General features: G+C 34.8%; 1 protein-coding gene across 4 annotated transcripts in view; it reads right to left on the reverse strand.

Annotated features, from left to right (window-relative positions):
- LOC150104970 (uncharacterized) overlaps positions 1-22,618 on the reverse strand; it is a 336,174-nt gene that overhangs the window by 117,778 nt on the left and 195,778 nt on the right. For all 4 annotated transcript variants that reach the window (XM_090396080.1, XM_090396079.1, XM_090396081.1 and 1 more), the window contains exon 14: positions 19,328-19,486. In XM_090396080.1, coding sequence (XP_090252206.1) covers positions 19,328-19,486 — 159 coding nt within the window. The remainder of the gene's footprint in view (positions 1-19,327; positions 19,487-22,618) is intronic.

Raw genomic sequence — 22,618 nt, forward strand, 5'->3', positions numbered from 1 at the left:
AAGATTATTTGTTAACTGGCGGTTATATGTGAACATTTTTTGGGAGGAAAAAGATGTTTTGTTAACGTTGTCTAATTCATAAGATGCTTGAAATAATGTTATATAAGTTTAATATAACATAGAATAATTATACATACTTATGAGCTAGATTGTGCCATAGAAAATACTTAATGCCAAGCAAGATTAAATTATTCTGCTAGTGAAAGCATTATAGCTTATGCTGTTTAGATAACGAGTTAATTTGTGATTTAATGTGAATTTTGTTTAAGTTAATCTTTAATCAAATTTTCTTATGCTCTGTATCATATCATTGTCGTGATAATAAACGTTTTGTTTTTATAAATACCTGGTTCTCATTCCTAAGCCAATGCACTATCCCAAAAAACATTAATGAACCTGCGGGAGTAAAATTTAGCAACGAACCACAACTTACATTTTTGGAAATTGTATAGAAGTGTTAGATTAGTTTTTGTCTCCTTCTCGCCCTGACTTTCGAACAAAAAACATCAATTAAGTGGCACAGTCATTAAGAAAAATAAATTTAATTGATATTGTGCGATTGCTTAGGGACTGTCACATTAGATAGATCTTCAAAAGGAAGTCTAACTAGCAGCAGAAAAAAAAAGGGGGGGTGCAAGAAGTAATGTTAGGTAAGGAAGTAGATAGATAAAATAAGTATTAACCAAAAAGACAAACTAAACTAAGAATAGTAAAATATTATAAACTGTATGGAGATAACATCGAACCATCATACCTCCTTCAATTCTAACAACTCAAATACAAACCATGTATTGCTAGATATAATGTATCATTTACACCATATAATTGTAGCATTTGGAACAGCTTTTCTCTTGTCATATGCTTTTTTCCAGATCTACAAACTCCAATACAGATCCTTGTTACATACCCATGACTTCTCAACTATTTATCTAAAGTGAAAATCTCAACCATAACAACCTAGTTTGTTCAAGTTTCTTCTCAAGTATGCTTGCATAAATCTTACATGGAATACCCTGTAAGTCCTCTATAATTCTAATATTCACTTACTTTCCTTTTTATAGATGAGTGCTATGAGAGCTCTACTCCAATTGTCTGGAAGTGGATCCTGTGACCAGGCTACTATCTGAATTATGCACTGTAAAACTTTTATACTTCCATATCTGAGCAATTTCAGCTTGAATATCATCTACTCCAACTGACTTTCCATATTTCAGGTTTCTGATGGCTTTTTTTTTTTAATCTCAAGTCTTGATATAGACTCCTGATTGCATTCTGCTTGAATATTTTCTATGACTGTTCTATCATTTCTTTTCATTCAATAGTTTTTCAAAGTAATTACTCCAGACATCTATAATATCTTTATCTTCAGTTTTCATTTTACCTTTCTCATTTCTGATTATTTCTATAGTACTCTTTCCTCCATTCATAAGCATTTTCAATAGCCTCCAAAATATTTTATCACCTTCCTGGTAAGAATATAGGAGTATTTCCTATATTCTTACCAAAGTCTTCTCAGGACTTTTGTCTGCCTTCTCTAAATAACTCAAAAAATTCCACCACTTCTTCCATAGCACCACATTCTGTGGGCTATACTTCTCATGTTGATATTCACCCACATTGCTTCTGCTTGATGTTGCCTGCCATTCAAGAAGCATATTCTTTTGTTTAATGTTTAATACTATATCTACTCTTTCCTTTCTCTGATCATTGTCTGAATGTAACATCTTGTAATGATTGTTCAGGAGGATCATAACTGCTTGTCTTCTTTCTTTCAGTGACATAACACTAATTATGTCGACTTGGCACTTCTTTAGCTCACTTTTACACAATGCTCTGCTTTCTTACATTTTTCTCTGTATCCTCCAGGAACACATACTTCCCTGGCTGAAGCAATGTTTTCTTCAGAGTCTGCCAGTGAGTCTCTGAACTTTGGTTCTTGTTGTCAAAATCTTTGATTTTTTTCTTAAATAATATTAATATATTTGAGTTCTACAATTCACCTCTGAAAGTGCTGAAATGATTTTTTTTAAAACTTTCTTATACACTATTTCTTTTCAATATGATATTCAATTTTATCCTACTCAAAACTACATGGCGATCACTCCCTATTTCGAATCCCCTGCATAATCTTGTGTCCTGAACCAGTGCAAAGATATTGAAATCAACAATAACATAGTCAATGAGACTTTTCCTATTTCTTATGTCTTCTCTCCATGTGAATTTATGTACTTGTCTTATGTCTTCTTTCCATGTGTTTTTATGCAGGAACATGTTACGGTTAATAATCACTCCATGTAAAGAAATCCAACAGGTACTAACCATTATTATGAGATTTGCTCTTTTCTCCAAATTTCAAAACATTTTAACATTTAAGATCTCCAACAAGGACTAACTTTTTCTTTGTTTATGTGTCATCTTCCTTCTCTAATGACTCAAAAACTTCAACCACTTCTTCCTTAGCAGCACATTCTGTGGACTGCACAATTCCTATTTTGATGTTTTCCCACATCATCTCTGCTTGATGTTGTCTACCATTCAAACATACCCTTTTGTTTAATAATTAATACTATATCTACTCCTTCCTTTCCCTGATTATCGTCTGAATCTAACATCTTGTAATGGTCATTTAGAAGGATCACAACTGCTTGTCTTCTTTCTTTCAGTGACATAACATTGAAATATGCCAACTTGGTACCTCTTTAGTTCACTTCTACCAGTTTCATTTCTTTTCTGCTGATCCCTCTTATGTTGAGGGTGCATCTTGTATTCTGTTGATGGTGATTTGCAGAGTTTGTTCCAGTAGACTTTTCACTGCTTTCCCTAGTTCCCAGGCAGCATGAAATTCCATCATGTTATGCCATCATTTTATATTTTGGTTTACATTACAATTTGATTGGTTAAATCACATATTGTCAACCCATCCTCCTTTGTTCATTATCCAAGTAGATACCTACTAATGGAATGCACCATGAAAAGATGAGATTGGATAAATTACAAGCTCTAGTCAGTTCTCCACAATCTGTAAAAGATTATGTGAGGGGAGGTCTCCTTTCAGTAATTTTAGCTTTAACCCTTAAGCAACCCCCATAGTAAGAATCAACTTTTTTTTTATATGTTGATCCCATACATGAGAGACTGAAGGACCTATAACCACATCAGTACTGTGTCTGGGGTGCAGGTGAAAAGAAGTCAGATAGAAAAATTCATTGACTTTTTTTTTTAAGAGCTGTAACTGTTCGGAAATACTTCTTGCAGTAGACCGTTCCATAGGATGGAGGGAGATGGAATGAAAGGTGAAGAAAAGCAGGTTTGGTGTGTTTACAGCTGAAAAGTAAAGGGGTATTTCTGCTCTTGTATTAACAGGTGCAACACAAAGCAGAGAACTGATGGTTGCCAGGCTCATTGGAGCAATGACCATTGAAGTACCCATAGAATAGGCATTTCACTAGACAACTGAAACACTGTCTGTGAGCTAAAGATTGAAGAGAACCTGCATGAAAAGGATAATCTATGAGCTGAATTGCTCTCCTCTGGACAGCATCAAGAAATTTTAGAGAAGTTTTAGGTGACCAAACTCAAACATGTGAGTAATATTCTAAGCATGGGCAAATTTTGGATTTGTATATTGTTAAGAGTTGGATGGGTGTAAAATAGCATGTTGAATGAAAGAGAATGGCTAGTTTTCTATATGTTGAGGAAGCTACTGTTGAAATGTGCTTGTGCCAGAAGGAAATGTTAATCCAAGCAAAGAGAAATCTGATCTTGTCTTGTGATTTGTGTATTACTGAAGATTAAGGAATGTGAGCCAAGATTTCTTTTGCAAGAGAAAAGGCAAAACTCTGATTTGGCAGCATTGAACATGGTCAGAATGTCCTTACTCCATTGAAGGATAGTACATAGATCAGTGTTTAAGGTACTATAGTTCGCCCACTGATTAGAGATCCCTCGACACTTCTGCGCATGTCAGAAAAAGGAGAATCCATTCCGATAATAGAGTAATCAATCTCGTCCCTTCTGGGACGAGATTGATTACCCTATTATCGGAATATTGGAAAACAAACTCATCCCTTCTGGGATGAGTTTGTTTATTATTACAGATTGGAAAATTTAGCTTTTCTTTTATGAACATTGCTGTTTTTAAAGTGTAACTATTATGCTTGTATAACAGTTGGAAAAATGTACGTAGAGTATTAACAAAATTAAAAAAGGTATAGCATAAAACAAAAATTTAACTAAGTTTATTTTTAAGAAAGTTTTCTATAAAATAAAAATAATTATACAGAAAAACAGAAATTTTTTCAAATGAACTTAGAAATTCTAAACTTATGGTTGAGAGAATTGAGACACTTTAATGTCTTAAACCGATTAATTATTTATGACTTGTTGCGACTCTTTTAACAAGCCCATGCAAAAAAAATGTTGGAAAAAAAATACCATTATCAAATCCTTTTAATCTTCAGAGTCATCTGAATCGGTGTCCAAATCGCCATCACTTTCACTTAAACTGATCACCAAAGGTTCGCATAATTCTTTGATAATTCCCTGTCTGTCCCAATACATATTTTCCAATGAGGTGACATGAGAGTTTTGAACTGTAATACTTTCAATCGCCTGTTCTGAAAGCTTAAAAAGTTTTGACATGTCAATATCTCCAGTTACGTTGAGATGGCGAATGAAACCTTTCACTTCTGCCCAAACATACTCAATAGCATTAATATCGCAATGATATGGTGGTAGCCTCAAACCTAGAAATCCATGCTCTTTGAGCATCGTGTTGAATTTAAATAGTTTAGTTGTGGGCAAGTTTCTTTTGACCAAATTAAGCAATTAAATTTTTCGCATATCTGGGGAATGAGAAATGTTATTTGCAGAGAGCAGATCCATAAGAACTTGCTTCTTATTAGACCAATTTGGAACTTTGTTTAATCGAATAGAGTGATATGAAGCGTTATCAATTATAACAACGGCATTTTTAGGAAGGTTTGGAATCAGTTTTTCTTCTGCCCACTTTTCGAAGATCGTAGAATTCATTTGCCCATGGTAATCTCCAGTAGTTGAATTGGCTTTGTATAGCAAGTTTGAATTCGGTAAAAAACCCATTTCTCCACCCGCACACAAAATTATTATGCACCGCGAGGCATTTCCGGTTTGTAGCACTCCACATTCTTCTTTAGACTGCCAACATTTTCCATAAGTTAAATTACTATCAATCCAAGTTTCATCTAGATACACAATTGGTCTTTTCCCCTCCCTGAAATGTCTTATTGCTCTCAAATACTGCGTTCTAGATAAAACAATGTCACTTCGCTCCATGATGAGTTTCATTTTATTCTGGGACTTTTTAAAACAAAATCCGATTTCATGAAGTATTTTCCTTAAAGTTTCTCTTTTCCAAGGAAAAGTAATTTTTTCTTTAAGCACAGGAATCAATTTCGGAACAGTTGGCACTTTTTTCTCGACCACGTAAAATTCGTGAATAGTTCTTATAACGTCTACATCAAAATCATTCAAAGCTACAGTTTCGATGGTTTTCTTTCTCTGGTGCTTTTTTTAAGGAGATTTAAATTTTGGCTTACCTTCACCTTTTGATTCCCTACGAATTCTTTTAGCAGTCGACCCCGATACGCCCGCAATTGCACTTGCACGTTTTATGACTTGAGAAAGGGGAACAAGGAGACAGCCTTCTGACGATTCTTTTTCGCAGAATGTCAGCACATTATTCAGTATTCTTTTGCAAGAGCTACTGAAACGTTTAATAACAGAACTTGTTGACTGTACTGGATCCATCATAGAAATTAATAATAAAAAATAATGCAAAAAAGCGACAACAAAAATCAAGCTAGTACTAGTACAGCGACAGAGAAGAAAACGTGATTTCGCATGTTGGTGACCAATTCGTACATCCTTCATTTCTTTCTCCCTTTCAGCATAAATCGACTATTCTTGGCAAAATGCCAAGGAGAGACCTACAAACGGTGGGTGAACAGTACTGTAATAATTATTCTTTTCTCTCCTAATGTCATGGTTTATGATCTTAATTCTGACTTATTCCCTCATATAATTTCCTTAACCTAATTTCAATAAAAATTCTTTGCTCGATGCATCAAGTTAACATACTTTAATTCCTATGCAGTCTCAATATTTAATCTGGGCCGTTAAACTTTCTTAAGAGTAGTGCACATGGATTGAAGACAAAGGGATTGCCGTTGGATAGTGTCAATTCCTTTGTTTTAGTGCTGGTGCCAGTTCCTTTTCAGATTCAGAGAAAATTTCTATTATACTCATCATCTTTAGTGTTCTGTCTCTTGACAGGTCCAATGGTATAACACAGCAGATTCTCTTCCTCCAATTTCCTCTGTCTCTTGCTTCCTCCTTCATTTCCCGATATCTTCTTGTTCCCATTATATCATCAAGCATCATTAGTCATCTTCTTCCTCTTGGTCGCTTTCCTTCAATTTTCCCTTCTGTCATTCTTTTCAGTAGGCTGCCTCCTCTTAATACATGTCCTATCCAGTTATGCTTTCTTCTTCTTCTTATGGTCTTTAGTAAATTCCTTTATTCTTCAACTCTTTGTACTGTTACTTTGTTCTAATATACTGTGCCACCCTAAATCCTAGACTATTGAACAATGCAAAATCAAGGAACTAGAACTCAGTTTAGTACACTGTCTAATATCTCTTAAGCATTTTCGTTAAATTCTAAATTCATCAAATAACTAAAATTCATTTCACAGTCGTAGCCTCCCTTTTATTTTACCTCCCACCTTAGTTCTAACTTAATGAGCGGTGCAATAGAAAGGAAATCAGGCAAGTCATCAATTAATACTAAAGAAAAACATTTAATTACAAAATCAGACAATTTACACTTTATGAACAAATTCTGACATAGAATTGCACTATCTTTAGGGAATGAGTATACTCAACTAAAATTTCTAATTCTCCCGTAATATGTTAAAACATTATTTCAAGTAGGAAATTCTATCAAAGGCCAATTATCCATTTTACACATAACAATGCTAAAGGTCATTCATTTATCAATAACAAAATTATCTCAAGGAGCTTCCACACAATTCCTCCATCCAAAACTTAATGAGCGGTGTATTAAAACATTATAAACCTAAAGTCCTTTTTAAAATTACAGGTTGTTCCCTTCAACACAATTACATAACAGATCAAAATTCTACATTACCAAAGGCTGGGGAATTACTCAACCTTCACATACATCTCGAGAGAACTTCGTTTCCTCGATCCTTCTCTTAATTGATTTCATCTGCACTATTCGACTGATGGACTTGGACTAGACACATCTCCGCCAAAAGGTAAGTCTGGCTCGCTGCTCTCAGGTCAACTGGCTCGGCATGGCTTATAGATCTCCATGGTGATCGGGAACTCTGCTCCTCTGGGCTACTCATTGACCGGCGAACTTGCCATAGACACTTCAGCGTGCTCCAACGACCTCTATCTCGATGACCACTCCAATTCAGGGGTAAGAGAAAAAAAGCCACGAACTATCGCCGCTACGCTTTTTAAATCACGCGCCCAATGTTTCCTCTCTACATCTTCCTGCTCTCTCCCTTTTTCCACAACACCTTACTTTTTTCAGCACCTAGCACCACACTCTCCCCTAGCATGCTTTACGGAGGGAACCTGCATGCGCGTCCTACTTGGCGCATGCGTTTAGTTTCAGGCCATCACTATCTAATCCAATTACACAGTCCAACACAATTTTTGCTGACTTTTATATGAGACTTGTTTTTTACTAATTTGGGTGCGCTGATTTCAAATATAAACCCATTTTTCTCTATCACGTCAGGTTTTTCCTCTATGGCATTTTCTTTTTGCTAATTTGCAAGTTTTTGATAGTTTTAAGGAGGCAGTACTATTTAGAGGATCAAAAAAATCGATTTTTTAATATTATTTTCTGAAAGTATGTACTTTTAAAAATCTGTTCCTAACTTTTTATCAAGAAATTCAAAAAATTCCCAATGATATAGCCTATTATTCAAAGCGGTGTGCAGATCAGAATCGGAGTGCTCACTGCTCTCGCTTGTTAGTAAACAAATAAATGTGTAAGAACTTGCAACGGCATGTACTGGCACTTTGAATGCGAGAGAGGCCAATAATTAGATACATAACTACTTAACAATATTCAGTAAAAATTACAAGAATATTTATAAAAAAATAACAATTTTACTTACACGAGTTTCAGGGAATAAATTTTTGTTTGTAGCAATTTCTGCTATGTGTTCTGTTTTGGCAATCCCTTTGAATACTCCAACAGTAGTTGGCCATCATGTGAGAATCCCATCTTCCTTGGTACCGATCTTCCATAGATTTTAAGTCTTGATGAAATCTTTTGCCTTGTTCATCGCTTACAGCACCTAAATTCTCGGGAAATCTATCAAGATGACTGTATAGGAAATGAAGCTTTATGCTCATGTTGCAACCTAGGCGCTGGAAATTTTCAAGCATTGTTTCTACTAGATCTTTATAATTGCACACTTTTTTGTTTCCAAGAAAATTATTCGCAACCATCGTAAATGAAGTCCAGGCCTCTTTCTCAATTTCGTTCATAGAGTTGATAAAATTTGGGTCTCTCATTAAAGTTCTAATTTGCGGTCCATCAAATACACCGGCTTTAATTTTTTCATAACTAAGTCGTGGAAATTTTTCACATATGTATTGGAAACAGTCACCTTGTAAATCTAAAGCTTTAACATACTGCTTCATAAGACCTAGTTTGATGTGTAGAGGTGGAAAAATGATTTTTTCTCTGTCGATTAAAGGTTGATTTATAACATTCTGTTCTCCAACATTTAAGGATATTCTAAGAGGCCAATGTTTCTGACTCCAGTGTTGGTTTCTAGCTGGACTATCCCAGAAGCACAGAAAACACGGAAACTTTGTATATCCTCTTTGAAAGCCAAGTAAAAAGTTTACCATTTTAAGATCCACACAGATGATCCAGTTATGGTCTGTATATTTTAATAACTTCAGAACCTTTTTAATGTCCTCATATGTTTCCTTTAAGTGGACTGAATAGCTAATAGGAATTGAGCCATATACATTCCCATTGTGTAGTAAGACACACTTGAGACTTCTGTTTGAACTGTTGATAAATAAACGCCACTCATTTGGATGATATTGTACAACACTCATTTCAGTTAGTAAACCTGACACATTGTTACAGTAAACAAACCCACACTCGTTTAAAATATTGTACAAGATTACTTTCCCTGCTACGATAAAAAGTTATCTTCGTATCTTGCTCCAGTAAGTTTTTTTCATTTAATCTTGAAGCTAACAATTCCGACGATTCCTTTGATAGGCCCAAATTTCTTACTAAGTCATTCAATTCTGCATGAGTCAAAACTTTGCGGTCCAGAACTAGAAATTAAATTTTTCATTGTCTAAATCAACATCCGGGTCTTGCTCCTCAAGAACATCTGGCATATCCAGATCATGCTCGTTCTCAAGTAAAGGAAATCCTTTATAAATTGGCACGGCTATTTCACTGGAATGAGCAACTGGCCAAATTGCTGCGTCGAGATTTGGATACACAATTTTTTTCTTATTCTTCTTATTATAACCAGAAGTCTAAACTAAACAAAAATAGCAATCATCTATGTGATTTTTTGGTTCACGCCAAATCATTGGAATGCCAAAAGCTAATTTTTGGCGTTTTCCCTTGCTCCACTGTCGTCAATTTTCTACACATGACTTACACACTTTATTTGGAGCCCATGACTTGTCCTGATCTTCAATTTTTATGTCAAAGTATGCAAAGTACACTTTCTTAATGAAATCAGTGATATTTGTCCTTTGACTGGGAACAGTAAAGCTGCCACAAATGTAGCAGAAGGAATCTACACTATTGACACAATTTCGAGTAGTAGACATGATGTATTTTCTTCACTGCCAACTAACATGCAATTAACAAGACAAAAAAAATCAGAGACTTTATTGAAAATAAAGTCTCTGGTTTTTTTTTGTCTTGTTAACTCTCATCATACTTTCACGATCGATTAACGATTGCCTGATTTCAATTGTTCTTTGTCCACTATGATGCATATAGCATTCATTTGTTTTAGGCAGTAGTCATCGCCTACTTTTCATCACCTAAATGTATTAGGTTGGTTATCGGCCTCGCTCGCATTCAAAGCGCCTACATGCCGTTGCAGGTTATTACGCATTTATTCGTTTACTAACAAGCGAGAGCAGTGAGCGCTCTGATTCTGATCTGCGCACCGCTTTGAATAATAGGCTATATCTTCGGGAATTTTTCGAAATCAAAATTGTTTTGATAAAAAGTTAGGAACAGATTTTTAAAAGTACATACTTTCAGAAAATAATATTAAAAAATCGATTTTTTTGATCCTCTAAATAGTACTGCCTCCTTAAAACTATCAAAAACTTACAAATTAGCAAAAAGAAAATGCCATAGAGGAAAAACTTGACGTGATAGAGAAAAATGGGTTTGATATTTGAAATCAGCGCACCCAATTTAGTAAAAAACAAGTGTCAGATCATAATCAGCAGAAAAAAATTTTTTTTTTTGTTGGCCAGTGTTATCTTTCTCCCCGTAATACACAAGTATCTGCACAAAATCCACATAGTTTAAACATTAGAAAATTTACAATAATTATTTACAACATGATGCATAGACAAGTTTTACTCAAATTACTAATGTTGCTTATAAATTACATTAGCTTTATTTCTTCTGATATACCAATATTGGCCCTAGGAATGTTATTGCATGTTAAATCTGAATGAAACATAAATGGATTTAATTTCAGTTTCATTCAGAATTTAACACTACTCATAGATGATCTTGATCCTTGGGATATCTGTGCAGTGCATGGTTTGCCATATGAGTAGGATGAATGGAAAGCACCATTTCCTGCAAAGCTGTGGACAGGATTAGTGGTGACAGAGTAGTCTGTTTATGTACATGAGAAAGGGGACAGGTGATAGAACAGAGCCCTGAGGTACTCCTGCATTCATGGTGAATGCTCAAAGAGATGAACATCATCAACCATGGCACACAGTGAACAGGAAGCTAGAAATCCAATTACAGAAGATAGTGGGTAGACAAACGGATGGAGGTTTAGCAGGCCTTGATGCCAGACAGGATCAAAAGTTCTGAAAATGTCAAGAGTAACAGCACAAGTTTTGTTGAACCTTCTTATTGCACATGTCCAGTGGTGGGTGATGTAAGCTAAGAAGGAACTGCATATAAATGTATATAAACTGTATGTAAATGTGTGTGCACGTGTTCTTAGAGAAAGAGAGAGGATTGCATTGTATTTGCAGAATTTATTGTTCCTGAATGGTTTCTACAATTAATGTGTCAGCTGAAGATGCTAGTATTACACTAGAGAAATATTAGCTTTAATAAACATAATTTTTTTTTTCTAATCAATTCAGTATTTATTGCAAGAAGTTTCCTTCTACTGCTAGCTAACAAATACTTTTTTTTAACCTGTTAGCTATGAAGAAAAAAACAGTACTCAAGCCCATTAGAAATTGTGGGAAAGGTGAAACAAAATATTTAGTATTTTTGCAGTTATTATTGGAAAAATTCTTTTAACAAATCTAGCATTTAGACACACAGAAGAATATTTCTTCTACATGTCTCACTTTCAATCTGTTTATTTTTGTTCCTCATTTACTCTTGATGCAAATTTCTAATTATCTAATCAAAATGTCATTAAGCAACTACATTTCATTAGGCTGTCTAATTTCTCCCTAATTTTGCATTTCATTTACTTCTTTAGAATTTTCAATCCTTCATTTATTCTTTTTCTTTCAACATTTTTCCATTTTCTCAAATTAGACATCCTTCAGAATCATATCAGTCATGTTTTTCTGAAGTTCTTAATGAGCCCTTAATTGTCCATAACCATCCAAGGTATCCTATAGTATTTCATAACCATTAATTCTAAGATAAGGTGGTTAGCCCTATGCCTATAAGTACAGTTTGTATGCAATTTTGTGTGTGTGTGTGTGTGTGTGTGTGTGTGTGTGTGTGTGTGTGTGTGTGTGTGTGTGTGTGTGTGTTTTCTGGCCACTTTGCTTGTATATAATAAGGTGAAAAAAATAAAAATTTCCAGAGGGAGGAAAAAATCCTGCCACTTGACAGGATTCAAACCCAGGTCTTTCCAACAAAATAAAAGCATTAAACCAACTGAGCTATGGAGGATTTTTTATATCTAATCCCTACTGGATTTCTAAGATTATTCGTCCAATTTCTATCCAAATTTCTGTATAGTGTATATTGTCAAAAAAAAAAAAAAAAAAAAAAGAAGAAGTTTGTAAATGTCTATATTCTCTTTGTTGCAAACTCACTCTCCCCCCCCCAACCCTCCTTTTGTTTTGAATTAATTCTAAACATCTTCCTTTCTTTAATACAGTTTCACTTCCATACCCTTTTATTTTTAACCACCTTTCTCTCCTCCATTTATTTTTTATTATTTTTACTTGTTTACCAATTTTAACACTGGTTCCTTGAATGCTAAAATTTTGTCCCAATTCCCTCTTCCCAAAATTCAACACTACAACAAACAATAATCCAACAATGATACATCAAAATGCCATTACAATTTCAGTTAACTCAAACTTGAGATGAACGTTTTTATTTAATCTTGCAATAGAGATTTAATGATTAAATTACAGGCATAACTCTATTCCCTTTAAAATAACAAATTACATAATAACTCCAGCAATAAACTTTAATGAAAGTACAAATATTTCATACTGAAAATAACAGTACATCATTATTATCAGTGTGTGGAAACAGCAAGCAAATCAAAGAGTAGGAATACAAGGTACAAACAACAATTGTTTTTACCAATTAAAAACAGTTTGTTTTTAAGTATAATTTCTGGGAAATTCCCATGCTACTCCTCTTAAACACTATTAATATAATTAATGGCTATTTTAGCCTGTTTTTGTTTAGGAGTGTCCCTTATATTTAATACATTGGCTAACATAACTCAAAAGGGATATATATATATTTTAGGGCATTATGGGCGAGTATAGAAGGCAACTTACAACGTGCCCTTTTATCTTTAAAAAAGAACCCTGATATCATGATCACAAAAGCTAACAAAGGTGGCATTGTTGTCATCATCAATAAAACGGATTACCACAACAAAATAATGGCCGTCTTAAGCGACCAACACACCTACCAAATAATCCACAATGATCCTACCCCCGACCTCATAAAACATAAACAGCACCTTACACACCTTAAAAGTCAAAACAAAATAGATAAAACCACAATGAGACACACAACCCCTCCCGCACCACTCACACCCCCTATATGTTCGGGAACATCAAAACCCACAAAGACAGTTATCCGATACGACCCATAGTCTCCTACAAGAACACCACCACAGCTCCTTTATCAAAATTTGTTGCCAAACTCAAACCACTACTAACAACGTCTATCTGTATGATCAAAAATACAGATGACCTATTCTGGAAATTAAGCAACACTACTCCATCCCAGGATGACATCCTCTCCTCACTAGATGCAACTTCATTATACACCAACATGGATGTTCCCAAAACTTTAGACATCATACACACACTACTCTCCGAGGACCACACCCTACACACACACACGCACAAAATTAACACCAAATGACATCATTAGTTTGATTAAACTCACAATATCCGCCAACTTCTTTAAATTCAACAACTCCTTATATGTTCAAATTTTCGGTCTCCCAATGGGCCAAAACATCAGTGGACAATTAGCGGAGTTATTCCTGGCACACACGTTGAATCACTTCTACTTCACCCCCCCCCCCCCCGGCATCACCTTCTATGGCAGATATGTAGACGATATTCTATGCATTGGCAAACCCTCACACATCTCCGCCTTACAAACATCCCTCAACGATTTTAGCAACAGACTACAATTCACCATGGAAACAGAACAGAATAAATCCATCAATTTCTTAAATCTTACATTAATCAGAAGCCATAACAGAATTGCCACGAAGCTATTTCGCAAACCCACACATGTCGGAAACTACCTCCATTTCAATTCATACCACCCATATTCCGTTAAAAAATCAGTCATCCTATCACAATTTATCAATGCTTACAAATTCTCTGCCAACAACAATTTTCTTAACATTGAACTCAAGTATTTAACACAGGTTTTCAAAAATCGCAACTACCCCACGCATCTAATAAATTACGCGAACTATACGGCAAAATCCCATCTTAACAATAATACAACAAAAGCAGACTTCCCGACACGTATGGTCATCAAATTGCCATACATCCAAAACACATACAAGGCTTACAAATACATTTTCAAAAACACGGACTATAAGCTAGTATTTACCACAAACCATAAATTAGCAACTCTCCTAAAACCTACTAAATCTCTCACTCACAAAGAATTATTCGAACACCACAATGTAGTCTACAAATTTCCTTGTCAAAAAGACTGTGACGTCACCTACACGGGCTCTACAATTAGGTTGTTATGGACTAGACTACAAGAGCACTTCAGGGATTGCAATATTCCCATTCCAGAATATCTGAACACGAAAAAACATCGCAACATCAAAAAGAAAAACAAACCACAGAATACAGGGAAGACAGAAATTGCAGCTCACGCCCTTGAACAAAAACACATCCCCCAAATTGACAAAGCCATAATCATTGACAAACAAGAAAACGAAACGATGCTTAGAATATCCGAAACTATTGTCATAAAATGCGATGGAAATTCTATCAACGTCCACCGCCCCTACCTAATTTCCGAATGTTGGATGTTCCAAAACTTACAAATTAAGCCACGCCTCCGGCCATTTAGCGACAACAAATGCCCAAAGTTGGCAGATACATCTTGCAGCCTTGACATAGCCCTACAGTCATTCCCACAAAGTTCCGACAATGGTCAGACAATGACCGAAACGGTCCACACCCCGTAAACCCTTGCCCCAGTTTCCACATAAGGATACCCTTCCCCTTCTTTTCCTCCCCCCCCCCCTCTCCCCACAACAAAATAATATATATATATATATATATATATATATATATATATATTTATATATATATTATTAATAGTAACCCAGGTTCCCAAACTTATTTCCCGTGTCTCAAGCACATCCCCATGTTCTTTCCCTCTCCCCCCCGTTTACTTACAACCTTTCAACAAGAGCTTGGATTTAGAAGGCATCTTTAAACCAAAAATAAGGTATGTACATAATTTTTCCACATTTTTATTCTGCCATAATTGCCTTCTATACTCGCCCATAATGCCCTAAAATATATATATACCCCTTTTGAGTTATGTTAGCCAATGTATTAAATATAAGGGACACTCCTAAACAAAAACAGGCTAAAATAGCTGTTAATTATATTAATAGTTTGTTTTTAATTGGTAAAACAATGCATGCTAGAAATTAATATTAAGAATAAATAACATTAAAACTATTTTTGATATTCAGATAAGATGAGAACCTCCCAAACCTTTGGGAGGCAGAGAAAACAATCATTCTGATTCAAGTTAGTCCAATGTAAAAGGGCTTGACAACTTTCTTTGCACAGCATTCATATTTAAAACTGCTTCTAGAGTAAGTACTATGCTGTGCCAGACCAGACTTTTGAGGTTTTATATATTCAATGTAGCATTGATCTTCATGAATTCTTTTTTCCATAGAACAGGCTGTCTGCTTGATGTAAGTCAAACTACATTCACAAGGAATCTGGTAAACACCAGGTAAAGATATAGGTGACAGTCTGCCTTTTGTAGATGAAACAGATGAGAAATCCTATTAACAGGAAAATATGTAGGAGCAAGGTGAAACCTCTTCAAAACTCCACCAATAAGTTTAGAGACACAAGAAACAAGGGGACAAGGGAAGAGAACCTTGCAGTCCATTGAAAAATCCCAGGTGCTGGAATGCAGGAGTCAACCACCTGTTAGATGAGGACCACAACCATTCAACTCTCTTAAAGTTTTGATAATGAGATGTTCTTGTTGGAAGCTTGAGAGAGAGGAGATCAGTTAATGAACTGGCAACACCAATTCCCAGAGAGGCACAATGAGCAGATCCTCTAATAATGTATTTGCAGTAAAAGTAGCTCTTCAATAAGCACAGCTGACAAAGTACCAGAGGCAGTGTAAGCAAGAAGGATGTCCAAGGGAAAAACCAAAACAATTTTCTTTTCTCCATGGTGAATTGAACACAGGGGGTGAAAGCCACTGATCCAATGCAGGAAGATGGCCAAGTTCACTCTTGGAATGAGGCCAAACAGCAAAAATGTCACTGACATAGCAGAACAGAACCAAAGAGAGGACAAGAGATGAATGGACAAGAACAAGGTATCTTCCAGATAGTTCAAATAATAGTTTGCCAAAGGTGGAGACAGAGGGCTGCCCATGGCTGCACCTCCATCTGCCTATAGATCCCACCTGCTTTTCCAGCCAAAAATCCTGATTGTATTACAAATTCAAAAATCTTCACACTATCAGGATGGAAATCATATAGTTCATTCGCTATTAGTTTACTATATGATGATTTGACAAATCATCATATAGTAATGTTTGTTTCATCACATATAATGTTTGGCAAGTCAAACAACATGAATACATTGTATTCTTGTTCTTTGATTTGTTTGTTATTTCCACACATTGATGATGATGCTCTGCTATTTTCAGTATGAAATATTTGTACTTTTATTAAATTTATTAATGTGGTAACAATGTAGTTTGTTGTTTTATAGTTATGCTCCAGGTACCTTTAAAGATCAAATCTATTCCCTTTAGTTCTGATAAGTCATAAAGAGAAGTTGACTTTGAAATCTGTCTTTGGAAGTTCAGTTTTTTGAGACAGTATATCAGACAAACAGTTTGCATTTGAAAGAGGCTCAGTAAATGTTTCGTCTATCATCATAATTTTTTTTTCATTTTTTATGGATAACTTTGTTTATGCAGACTTAAAGAACTGGTTCAAAAAATGGACGAGGTGGATTTAGATGGGAAGGGGAAAGGCAGGACTGTATTTACCACATGCAAGTAGTGAAGTCTCTGCATATATCTTCAATATAAAAAATTTGAGCCACCATCCCCTACATCAAATGTACTTCCTCTGAAAATCAAAGATGGAAAGAATTCTAGGCATAATATTGTTGTAGATGTAGATGACAAGAATTACATTTGTTTCGTGATAACTAAATATGTACATGCCTCTCCCAAACTCGACTAAGAAGATGAAAAAACAAGCTAATGATGATACACGAAATATTTACTGAACCTCTTTCAAATGCAAACTGTTTGTCTGATATACTGTCTCAAAAAACTGAACTTCCAAAGATAGATTTCAAAGTCAACTTCTCTTCATGACTTATCAGAACTAAAGGAAATAGATTTAATCTTTAAAGGTACCTATAAAACAAAAAATTCATGATTACCACATTAATAAATTTAATAAAAGTACAAATATTTCATATTGAAAATAAGAGTACATCATCATCAATGTGTGGAAATAACAAACAAATCAAAGAACAAGAATACGTGTTCCTGTTGTTTGACTTGTCAATGATGATATGTCAAATCACCATATAGTAAACTAATAGTGAATGAACTATATGATGATTTCCATCCTGATGGTGTGAAGATTTTTGAATTTGTAATGCAATCAGGATTTTTGGCTGGAAAAGCAGGTGGGATCTATATGCAGATTGGGGTGCAGCCATAGATGGCCGTCTGTCTCCACCTTTGGTAAACTATTCTTTGAACTTTCTGGAAGATACCTTGTTCTTGTCCATTAATCTCTGATCCTCTCTTTGGTTCTGTTATGTCAGTGACATTTTTGCTGTTTGGCCTCATTCCAAGGGTGAACTTGCCACATTCCTGCATTGGATCAGTGGTCTTCACCCCTGTGTTCAATTCACCATGGAAAAAGAAAATTGTGGTGGTTTTTTCTCCTTGGACATCCTTCATGCTTGTACTACCTCCGGTATTTTGTCAGCTGGTGTTTATTGGAGACCTACCTTTACTGCAAATACATTCTTAAAGAGTCTGCTCATTATGCCTTCCAGCAAATTGGTGTTGCCAGTTCATTAAGTAACTGAACTCAAGCAAATTAACTGAACTCCTCTTCCTCAAGCTTCCAACAAGAACATCTCATTATCAAAACTTTAATGGAGTCGGAATGGTTGTGGCCCTCATCTAACAGGTGAGGTGAATGCAGGAATCAACTACCATCTCACAGATGGTTGACTCCTGCATTCCAGCACCTGGGGTTTTTCAATGGACTGCAAAGTTCTCTTCTCTTGTTTCTGGTATCTCTAAACTTATTGGTGGAGTTTTGAAGAGGTTTCACCTTGCTCCTACATATTTTCCTGTCAACAGGATTTCTCATCTGTTTCATCTACAAAAGACAGACTGTCACCTATATCTTTATCTGGTGTTTAACAGATTCCTTGTGAATATAGTTCCACTTACTTCAAGCGCACAGAGTTCTATGGAAAAAACAATTCATGAAGATCAATGCTACATTGAATATGTAAAACCTCAAAAGTCTGGTCTGGCACAGCATAGTACTTACTCTAGAAGCAGTTTTAAATATGAATGCTTTGCAAAGAAAGTTGTCAAGCCCTTTTACATTGGCCTAACTTGAATCAGAATGATTTGTTTCTTCCCCCCCCCCTCACAAATGTGCTGAATACTGCAACACATTTCTTTACATACATTATTGTCAGCTTCTATTAAGTAGCATAAATTGGTCTCTATATAGCAAATGGAGTCAATATCAAGATATCTGATATTTTGTCTCTCATTTCTGATATGGTATACCAAGCTTTGAGGAGCATAATATAGACAGTTCTGACTTGAGTAACTGGAACAACTGATAATTAGTTCTTCCTGTTTCTTTGCAAATCTTTTAAATAATGCATCGCCTTATATTAATTTTTACAGAATTCATAATTCAGTTTCTCCCTTAACAACCTCACTAATTTATAACAATCATTTTTGATAATATTATACATTTCCTTCTTTGGTAAGACATTCAGAAATAAGATCCTATTTTTGATTTTAAATTTTTCGTCATTTTCATTTCAATTGAGGTACCAGATCATAAACATCTTGATAACTTATCTAACATCACTAGCGCTTAGAAGATGATAAGATATGTAAATGAAAACTGACTCTTAATTAAAGCAGAAATTAGAACTAAGGATTTGCTAAGCTAAACTAATAAATAATTTCAATCTGTATGTATGGAATTTTCAACATATCTTATATCAACATACAGGGAACAATATAAAATTAATTACCAAAATAACTTAAATACCTGTGTGTTCTTCATTGGCAAGCTGCTGTAAGTTTTCTGTAACCTGAGCAAATGGTACCTTAAGATTAAAACAAGCTGGAACAGGGACAACTACAAATTCAGTGTCTGAATCAGAACTTGTGATACTTAATAAGCTCATAGTATCTTCCCCCTCACTTCCTATTTGCAGAAAAAAAGTTAATAAAATAATATTAATTTTTCAATGGCCATTTCAAGTTTATTCAAAATGGAAAATAATTCATTTCTATAAAAAATTAATTTCCATTAACTGAATTTCTATAAAATGAAGTATCAGGCTAAATAATTTGAAATGGATATCAGAGCTCTCAAAAACACTGCTTTAATTAAATTTAATTTAAATGAAAAGAACTGATTTCTAGCAATTCTCTCTCTCTCTTTTATTTATTTATTTTTTGTTAAGGAATTCAGCCAATCCTACCTTAAGTAAATGGAGCTCTGTTGCATGACTGATGTGTATATTATATTGGGCCAGAAATTATATTCTTGACTTCATCCTTATATTACCCAATCATAAAAACATAGGTTACACATTTAGGTATCTTCAAGACTAGACTTCTTGAAGATACCTAATGTGAAGTCAATTGTTTACAAGCAGCCTAATCATATATTAAAATAAGAATATAAACTGGTTTCCATAAATTAAGGAACAAACACAAAAATCAAAATAACTTGGGGGGGGGGGGACATGAAAGTCAGGTATGTTATGTAAAAAGTGACACTGTCAGCAGTATTATGTGAACATAAAAGTGGGCATTTTGGAGTGGCTTTCCATTCCATGGTGTCTGGAATTGCTTAAGGATCAAAGCCAAATAACTGAGAGGAGACCTTGGCATCACCTTTAAGGAATGTGGAGAACTGACTAGACTTCTGACCTAATGTCCAATCCCCACCTTCATGTGGTGTAAACCCCTCCACGTTGGTAGGTATCCACTGGATACTGGAATAAATGATGGGCTGGCAAATTTGGGACTTAGCATACCAAATTATACTTGCTATTGGCTTAAACCACACAATACATATGATGAAATTTCATACCAGCTGGGGTGTGGCCAGGTTAAACAAGGCCTGTTGTTTTCTTCAGGGAACCAGGGCAAACAGTGAAAAGTCAGTTACTGGAACAAACTCAAAGTGAACATCTAGAAGAAGAATAAATGAAGATAGAAATCATTAATATAAGGAGTATCAATGGAAAGGAAATAGAAATTGCAGAAGAAATGGAAAAGTACACATAGATATAATTTGCATAACTGAGACAAAGAAGACAAAAGTAGGTGAGATCTCACTAAATAATAAGTATAGGATGTTATATTAAGGTAATAACAATCAAGGAAAAGAGGAATAGCAGTAGTATTCAACATCAAGCATGAAGATAAATTTCTAGACTGGAAAGCAGTTTCAAGTAGAGTTTTGTGAGCAAACTTCAAAATGGGAAAATGGACAATGAAACTTATCTGTGCCTATGGTTCCACAGAAGGTTCTCCTAAGGAAGAAGTAGAGCAATTTTTTGCATCATTAAACAGACAGCTGGCATAAATAAAATGGAAAAAGCAGTACTTGTGGGAGATCTAAAGCAGAGTGGGAAACAAATCCCACCAGGCATACAAAAATGTTTGGAGAAAATTTGGAGAAAGAACAAGGCTAATGGTAAGTATCTGCTGGTTTTCTGCTCAGGATATGGACTAGTCATTACTAACATGTTCCAACATAAAGATGTACACAAGTTCACGTGGAGAGAAGACACAAGAAATAAGAAATGCCTCACTGACTATATCATTACTGACATAGCCAATGAGTTGTCATTGTCTCGAAATAAGAAACTAAGAAAATAAGAAACGCCTTACTGACATTACCAATAGGTTGTCATTGTCTCGCCCTCAATGGGTATGCACTGAAGACAATCAACAAAATTCTTAATACACTTAATAGTATAATACTATAAACAAGATTTCAAGAATGCAATCATGCTACCTTATATCAAGAATGTTATGCACAAAGTTGTAACATTGCTCCACAATTACAACATTAAAGTGGCTTTTTTTTTGCCAATGTTTACCAATGATCTCCAGATTTTTACATCCACTAAAACCTTCATTTCATCCCATCCCATGAAAAAAATTTCTCTTGAGGCATTTGCCATGTAGGCCAAATGGGAAGGTCTGGAAGATTCACATGTCTAAACATGTAAAAGAAGACAGCATAAATCAGGATTGACCTTCTTAAGGTGGCAACTCCATCACTGAACTCACCCTGCGAAAGGTTGGTAACCTATCCAGAAGGAATTTACAATTACTTGCAAAGCTCTGAAGAATAAAAATAGGATGGATTTAATTGGAAATGGCTCAGCTAATGGACAGGGACTTCTCTTTGAAAAATTAAAAATAGCTACTTGGAATGTCTGTGGAATAACACACAAAATTGATGAGTTAAACAGAGAACTAAAAAAATAGAAACATTAATATAGCTGAAATAACTGAGACAAAAAAAAAGAAATATAAGGAATCTCAAATTCTGGAATATTATGTTATGATCTTCTTAGGAGACAAATGGGCTTCATCTGGGGTTGCAATTTGGATTAATAAAAAATGGAAAAACATAATTTTAAGATTATATTTGCATATCAGACAGAATAATCAAAGTTAGAAGGAAAATTATAAATCAAACATTCAATATTTTCGGAATTTATGCACCAGTAGATGGAAAAGAGGAAGAGACAGAACAATTTTAGGGAAAACTTCAGGAATGTATTGATGAAACAAATAAAAATGAAGCAACAATCTTGATGGAAGATTTCAATGCTAGAGTGGGAAGTAGCCCAATAACAGGATGCATTGGATCAGAGGGAGAATCAGTAATTAATAACAATGGGATTTTATTAAGGGACTTCTTCATATTTAACGATCTAAAAATCAGCAATACTTTCTTCAGGCATAAAAATATACATAAGTACACATGGGAAGCAAGAGGAACCAAATCAATAATAGATTACATTATTATTAACAACAAACTAAATAATAATAATAATATCAAGGATACAAGGGTTTTTAGAGGGAGTGAAATTGATAGTGATCACATGTTAGTTGAAAACAGATTCGAATTCATAAAGAGAACCACATACTTCAAAAGAAAAAAAGATAAAGAACCGACATCTAATAAACAGTTTAAAATTCACCTCCTAGAACAGGAGTGTTAGAAACTTATATAAAAGCAGAATAAGAGATAAAATAAAACCAACCACAAATAATATTGAAACTGACTGGAAAAATATATAGG

The sequence above is a fragment of the Typopeltis vanoorti genome, chromosome 7, assembly GCF_054136105.1.
Source record: "Typopeltis vanoorti isolate ZY-2024b chromosome 7, IOZ_Tvanoo_1.0, whole genome shotgun sequence".
In the NCBI taxonomy this organism is placed as follows: Eukaryota; Metazoa; Arthropoda; class Arachnida; order Uropygi; family Thelyphonidae; genus Typopeltis; species Typopeltis vanoorti.